This window comes from Clupea harengus, chromosome 4, assembly GCF_900700415.2.
Source record: "Clupea harengus chromosome 4, Ch_v2.0.2, whole genome shotgun sequence".
Taxonomy (NCBI): Eukaryota; Metazoa; Chordata; class Actinopteri; order Clupeiformes; family Clupeidae; genus Clupea; species Clupea harengus.
Window position 1 is genome coordinate 23,252,005 of NC_045155.1, and position 7,500 is coordinate 23,259,504.

Below are 7,500 nucleotides of genomic sequence, written 5' to 3' on the forward strand. Positions count from 1 at the left end.
GCCAGTGTTGGACGAGAACAAAGTTCAGAGTCTCATGAACACAATACAGGTAAGTTTAGGCGACTTCCCGTGACAGCCCCAGCTACTCTAACAATGAAGCCGATTTGGCCATAAGAGAATTTTTATCATGGCTTTCCATGGGCGAGGAGTCATTGTTTCTTTTTAAAGTCAACGATTACCGTTAGTGGCTATGATGGTTGCAAGTTGGGCATTCACTATTTTCAGTTGCTATAGCTACATGTAAGCTTAATAAAATTGATTTAGGCTAACTTGCAAATTGAACTATGACAGCGCATGGTACATTTTAACCCCAGCTGTCCAACACTTACGGAAAGTATGCACGTTTGTGTGTTCCTTCACAGGAAACGCCGGACATGAGCGCAGTTCCCCCCATTGATGTGCTGTGGATTAAGGGGGAGAGCGGAGGAGACTACTTCTACTCGTTTGGAGGATGTCACCGTTTCGCCGCCTATCAGAGGTTAAATATGGAAACTATTCCAGCCAAAATAATCCGGTCAAACATTTCCGACCTGCGCACGTACCTGGGCGCGTCCACGCCGAACTTGCAATGAAGCGCACAGTGGCTGTTTGCTCTGCAGACCGAGGACAGTCTGTCACTCCACGGACATATGCATACTTATAGCCTACACACACACACACACACACACACACACACACACATCAACCCGAGGACAGTGAGTCATTCCACGGACATATGCATACACACACACACAAAGAGTTACTACACATTTATGTATTTATTATCTTACCTCACACCCGGGTCACAAACTTTTCGAGGTCCTTCCCTCCGGCAGGAGGCTGCGGTCCATCAGGACCAAAACCTCACGCCACAAAACCAGCTTCTTCCCGGCTGCCGTTGGCCTTAGTAACAAGGCCACCTGACGTGGACTCTCATCCCGCCCCCACACCTCAAGCCTGTGTTATGTTAACACACACTACATTGCACACTGCACATTGTACATCCACTTTTGCACTCCTGCCCTGCTTTTTGTATTGTAGTACTTATTGTGTTTGTGTAGTACTTACTGTGTTTTTATGTTATGTGTAGTACTTTCTGTGTTTGTATGTTTTTATGTTTACTGTATGCACCTATACATCAGAACAAATTCCAGGTAGGTGTAAACCTACTTGGCAATAAATACTATTCTGATTCTGATTCTGATTCTGAAAGGAAAAAGAATATCTTCAACTGACAGTGCTGTACAGTTAACTGACCACTAGGTGGAGATGTTGCTCTGCAACGTTTTCAGATGTTTGCAAAATATTGTAACACTATTTTCCATAAATGGTTATATATTTTAAATAATAAAATACAACCACAGACTAAATACAAATATTCTTCAGACATTCAGTCTCCTGACATTAATGTCATGTTGCTCCACTGAGACTTTTAAAAGTTGCTCTTTTAAGAGGGTGGGCTGGGGGAGAGACAGGAGGAGGAGGAGGAGAGGGTGAGACTGGAGGAGGAGAGACAGGAGGAGAGGAGGAGGAGAGGGTGAGACTGGAGGAGGAGAGACAGGAGGAGAGGGTGAGACTGGAGGAGGAGAGAGAGGAGGAGAGACAGGAGGAGGAGAGGGTGAGACAGGAGGAGGAGAGGGTGAGACTAGAGGAGGAGGAGGAGAGGGAGAGACTGGAGGAGAAGTTGTAACCTGTAGCAGGCTCTTCAAAACACAGACCACACACACACACACGCACCCACACACACCCACTGTTCAGTACATTACAGCCTACTGAACCCCACAGGCTACAACACTAGTAGCAAGGCACTTTAGATCGTATAGTGTAGTTTACAAAGTACAATACATGAAAGGAATGAAAATAAAAACATATGTCATGTACTTTATTCATAACTAAGTATTCATAACACACTCAGGCAAACATACCTGTAACACAGAAATGATAGGCGATCACACACGAGGCCAGGGGAAAAGAATGCTGGCATCCTATGACAATGTAATGAGCCAATTAGAACCTACTTAATGACGCTAATTTGCATATTTAACGCGATGCTAATAGCGGAAGTGATGGAGGACAATCTTACATCCAAAAATACATATATGTCATGGAAAACATTGCAAAATACACAATATTAATGAATTTCATTCACGGAGGATTCAGAAACCCAACTTACCCCTTTCCAGCCATCCAAAGCAAGGGAAAGTCTTCAGGTGTGCAACACCAATTATCGCCCCATCAGAAACAATACTAAAACCAGTAGTGGAACCTAAAAAATATGAACATAAATACAACAGGGATTTGGGGAAGTTCACTAAAGACACTTAGCTTTGTCTTTACATTGTTACACACACACACACACACACACACACACACACACACACACTTACCCCATCACATGTCTCACAACTACCCCCACCTCACAGACACTGACTTTACTTGCATTACATTTACTTACAGATTATTTGGTTTAATGTGACATTATTTATTTAGTTCTTTATTTATTTTCACATATCTTTTCACTATACAGTTCTTGTTAGGTGGTTTAACAGTAATCAACATGGAGTGGCACACTGATATTCCATATTTCCATAACCTTAATGCTAACCCATAATGCTAATGCTAACCCATGAGCAGGTCCATAGCCCTAATGCTAATGCTAACCCTTGAGCAGGTCCATAGCCCTAATGCTAACCCATGAGCAGGTCCATAGCCCTAATGCTAATGCTAACCCTTGAGCAGGTCCATAGCCCTAATGCTAACCCATGAGCAGGTCCATAGCCCTAATGCTAACCCATGAGCAGGTCCATAGCCCTAATGCTAATGCTAACCCTTGAGCAGGTCCATAGCCCTAATGCTAACCCATGAGCAGGTCCATAGCCCTAATGCTAATGCTAACCCATGAGCAGGTCCATAGCCCTAATGCTAACCCATGAGCAGGTCCATAGCCCTAATGCTGATGCTAACCCATGAGCAGGTCCATAGCCTAATGCTAACCCATGAGCAGGTCCATAGCCCTAATGCTAATGCTAACCCATGAGCAGGTCCATAGCCCTAATGCTAATGCTAACCCATGATAAGGTCCATAGCCCTAATGCTAACCCCTGTCCTGTGTCGCCGCCCAATGCACGGGTGTGTTGTGTGTTGTGCTGTGTAGCAAGAAATAAATTACTTTGAAATGTGGAGAGAGTATCAAGCGTGGAGTGAGTACTAAATGTGGAGTGATGTGTACTCTAACCCTATCGGTCGGTGAAGAGTCTGAGGTTGTGCCAGTGTATCCCCACTCATGGAATGTGTCTTTAATTCATTGAGTAATTAATACAACTCATGGAATGTCTCTTTAATTCATTTAGTAATTAATAAAACTCATGGAATGTCTCTTTAATTCATTTAGTAATTTTACCAGATTCAACTGTTAAATAAAACACAGCATTCTCCAGTGCAGCTACAGTGAAGCAAGAGCTATGGATGTAAAACACAACAACAAGAGCTATGGGTGTAAAACACCACAACAACAACAAGAGCTATGGGTGTAAAACACCACAACAACAATAACACCACAACAACAACAAGAGCTATGGGTGTAAAGGCCCCGTCACACCATGACGTTCTGGTCAACGTTCTATGATGTTAGAGGAAATGTTGGTAATCGTCCATGGTCGCTGGAATTGCGCCAGAAGAGCTTTGTGTGAAAGCTGGTGAACGCTGTAATCGTCGGTGATCGGAGGAGAACGCTGGTCCAAAAAAAAAGTTTTGAACATGCACAAAAGTTCTCATGGAGATCAGCGTTCTTCAACGTTTCATTTAAACGCTGGAGAACTTTCGTGGAACGTTTTAATAACTTTGCACGCGTTTGGCTATCATAGTCAGTCGTTGGGTAGGCTAGACTGAGTACAGTTGATGCACCCGAAATAACTTATGTGCGCAGCAATCCTGAGACGTGATTTTTAGTTTGGACATGCCTACTAATGTCCTCTTTGATCCAGGGAAATTTGAGCACCTAACCCATCTCTCGTAGGAGATATCGGCGAAAAGTTTTTTTCACCAAGGGAAGATCTTGATTTCATCATGTCCCTTCTACAATTAATATGTTATTAACCATACGTGATCACAAACGCAACTTACATCATTGCAAACGTTATTCTGTGCACTATACATCTACATATTCAATGCTATCATGTCAATGCAAGGTCATTGCATAATCTAGCGAAAAAGCGGAGTGGAGGGTAATATGCTTGCTTGAGCCAGCATGAAGTAGATGTAGCCTACTGAACTTGAACATAGCTGAGCACTGTTATAGCTGGTGCTGTTCCATGGCAGATGGATATGATATGAAGACTCTTGTGACATGGACAATGTGTGTGGATGTGTTTGATGTTTTCTAATAATAAACATTGAGAAACACAAATTCAGTGTCAAATTTAAAATCATTTATTTTAATAACATAAAACCCCAGGAATAACGCCTGTTATTTCGTAAATCACAGTAATAATAACAGTAAATCTTCGTCCGAAGACATTGCTAGTGAAAGAGGCTTTGTATTCTTCTTACTTTCAGCAGCATTTATCATCTTCTTACTTGCAGCAGCGCTAGTAGCAGAAGCCCCCCTCACACCCTTTTCGTGGTCTTTGGCGGCATGATGTTCACTGTTCAGATCAACTGAATCCACTATGACTTTCCAGCGTTTTATACCCGTTTGACCATAAAACCCACACGCCAGCAAAACGCTTTTCTGTCATTATTCACACGTAAATTACACTCTTAACACGCTCTTCTAAGGTTGACTTATCGTTTGTCGCGCTGGAGTGACACGTCAGCACACGTTTGTCGCGGACCAGTGACACGTCACTTGGTCGGTGTTACACACTCCTCATGCGTCAGTCCCACGCTAGTCATGTGTCAGTCCTACGCAATTATTTCGTTAGTAACACGCCAGATGTGTCCACATCGCCCTAGAACGCTCGAAATTGAACGATTAGAAAGTTCAGAGAACGTTGACCAGAACGTCATGGTGTGACGGGGCCTTAAAACACCACAACAAGAGCTATGGATGTAAAACACCACAACAACAACAAGAGCTATGGGTGTAGAACACCACAACAACAATAAGAGCTATGGGTGTAGAACACCACATCAACAACAAGAGCTATGGGTGTAAAACACCACAACAAGCCTTGGAAAAAAAGGGAAAGAAAATCCCAGGTAATCCATCAGCTCCAGATCACACACACACACACTCACACTCACCCACCCACCCACACACACACTCACACTCCCACACACACACACACGCACACACACACACACACACACACACACACACACACACACACACACACACAGATCACAGGCCTCAAGTGATTCATGATCACAGGTGTGCGGGGGGAGGAGCAGTCTTCAGAGGGTGTATGATTGGTCTATTGGTGACTCATCAAGCAGATCAGCCAATGGCATCCGAGTGTGTCCTTGGGGTCCTCATTGCCCCGCCCGTGTCTCTGATACAGGGACAGGATATGACATGCAAGGCCAAAGGGCATGAGAACTGTGCTATCTACCCCGTCTACCCCCGTAACACACACACACACACACACACACACACACACACACACACACCCCGTGAACCAGACCAGACTGGTTAGAAAAAGAATTTGAAACCATGAAAAAAAAGTCACCCTTTCTCTTCAGGCCGCTCTACGCCATGGCCCAGCTATTCTAAGAGTGACACACACACACACACACACTGCACAAACACACACCACACACACACACACACACACACTCACCACTCTGCACACACACACACACACACACACACACAACACACACACACACTCACCACTCTGCACACACACACACACACACACACACACCCACACACGGCACCGCTGTACGCCATGACCCAGCTATTCTAAGAGTGACACACACACACACACTCACCACTCTGCACACACACACACACACACTCACCACTCTGCACACACACACACACACACACTCACCACTCTGCACACACACACACACACACACACACACACACACACACCGCTCTACGCCATGACCCAGCTATTCTAAGACGGCTTTGAGTCTGTGCCCAGTATTCCCACCCCACACACACGTACAACACACACACACACATTACACACATACACACACACACACACACATTACACACGTACACACATACACACATTACACACGTACACATTACACACGTACACACATATTACACACACACACACACACACACGAATTACACACGTACACACACACACACACATTACACGCGTACACACACACACACACATTACACACGTACACACAGACACACGCAAACATCCTTCTGTGAGTGATGTCTCAAGGGTGAGGCTTGTTCAGTATGTAGTGTGTGTGTGTGTGTAGGGTTGTAGTGGGTGTGTGTGTGTGTGTGTGTAGGGTTGTAGTGGGTGTGGTGTGTGTGTGTGTGTGTGTGTGTGTGTGTGTGTGTAGGGTTGGAGTGGGTTCCTTGCAGTCTGTGCTCCTCACTGGCCTGGAGCACGGTTCTGTTGCAGTCTGAAACACCAGATCACACATGGCGCTGCCACCTGTTCTCTTGGGTTCACATGCACTGAAGGATCTACACAGAACTATGGGTAAAGAGGCACACACACACACACGCGCACGCACACGCGCACGCGCACACACACACACACACACACACACGCCTAGATGCCTCATTTGGGTAAAGAGGCACACACACACACACACACACACACACACACACACACACACACACACACACAAGCCTAGAGGCTTCTGATGGGCACACACACCTTCATCAGATGGGCATAAATGGAACCTTTACCGGAGAAAAGCAAGACATCTTTTTACTCTGAGTGTAAAAGGTTCTTTAGTCTCCTGAATAGTTGTTTTATCTGAACATAGAACAGTTCTTTAGTCAAGTCTATGAATAATAGTTTTTCTCTGACTATAGAGCGGTTCGTTAACACAGTCTCCTGTACAGTTGTTCTTCAGAAGTTCTTTCCCTCCGTGTGCAGAATGGTTCTTTAGCCCCTGAGTCTGTCGGTGTGTGTGTGTGTGTGTGTGAGTCTGTCGGAGAACCTAGGGTTAGGGATGCCTCTCGTTAACCTCACGTTGACCACAGCGCTCCTGTGTCTCCCCGGAGACGCCCCGCAGCAGGAAGGAATCTTTCCCACTGGATGGCCCTCTTCCTGGTGACCTTTGCCCTGCGCCATGGGGGGGGTGGCGTGACCTCGGGCAGCATAGGGTGATGGGAACAGCACAGCTGAAGCACTGAGGGTGCAAAGCCTCTCGACACTTCGACTAACCCTAACCCTAACCCCGGACACCTGACACACACACACACACAGACACACACACACACACACACACACACACACACCCTAACCCTAACCCCGGACACCTGACACACACACACACACACACAGATACACACACACACACACACAGACACACACACCCTAACCCTAACCCCGGACACCTGACACACACACACACACACACACA

The 7,500-nt window shown here is 45.6% G+C and overlaps 1 protein-coding gene across 1 annotated transcript in view; it reads left to right on the top strand.

The window, feature by feature from the left end:
- Window positions 1-808, top strand: part of srxn1 (sulfiredoxin 1 homolog (S. cerevisiae)) — a 1,041-nt gene extending 233 nt beyond the window's left edge. The window contains exons 1-2 of the mRNA XM_012820771.3: window positions 1-49; window positions 363-808. The exon at window positions 1-49 is cut by the window's left edge and continues 233 nt beyond it. Of these exons, the coding sequence (XP_012676225.2) occupies window positions 1-49; window positions 363-572 (259 nt within the window). The 3' untranslated portion in view covers window positions 573-808. The remainder of the gene's footprint in view (window positions 50-362) is intronic.
- Window positions 809-7,500: the final 6,692 nt, after the last annotated feature.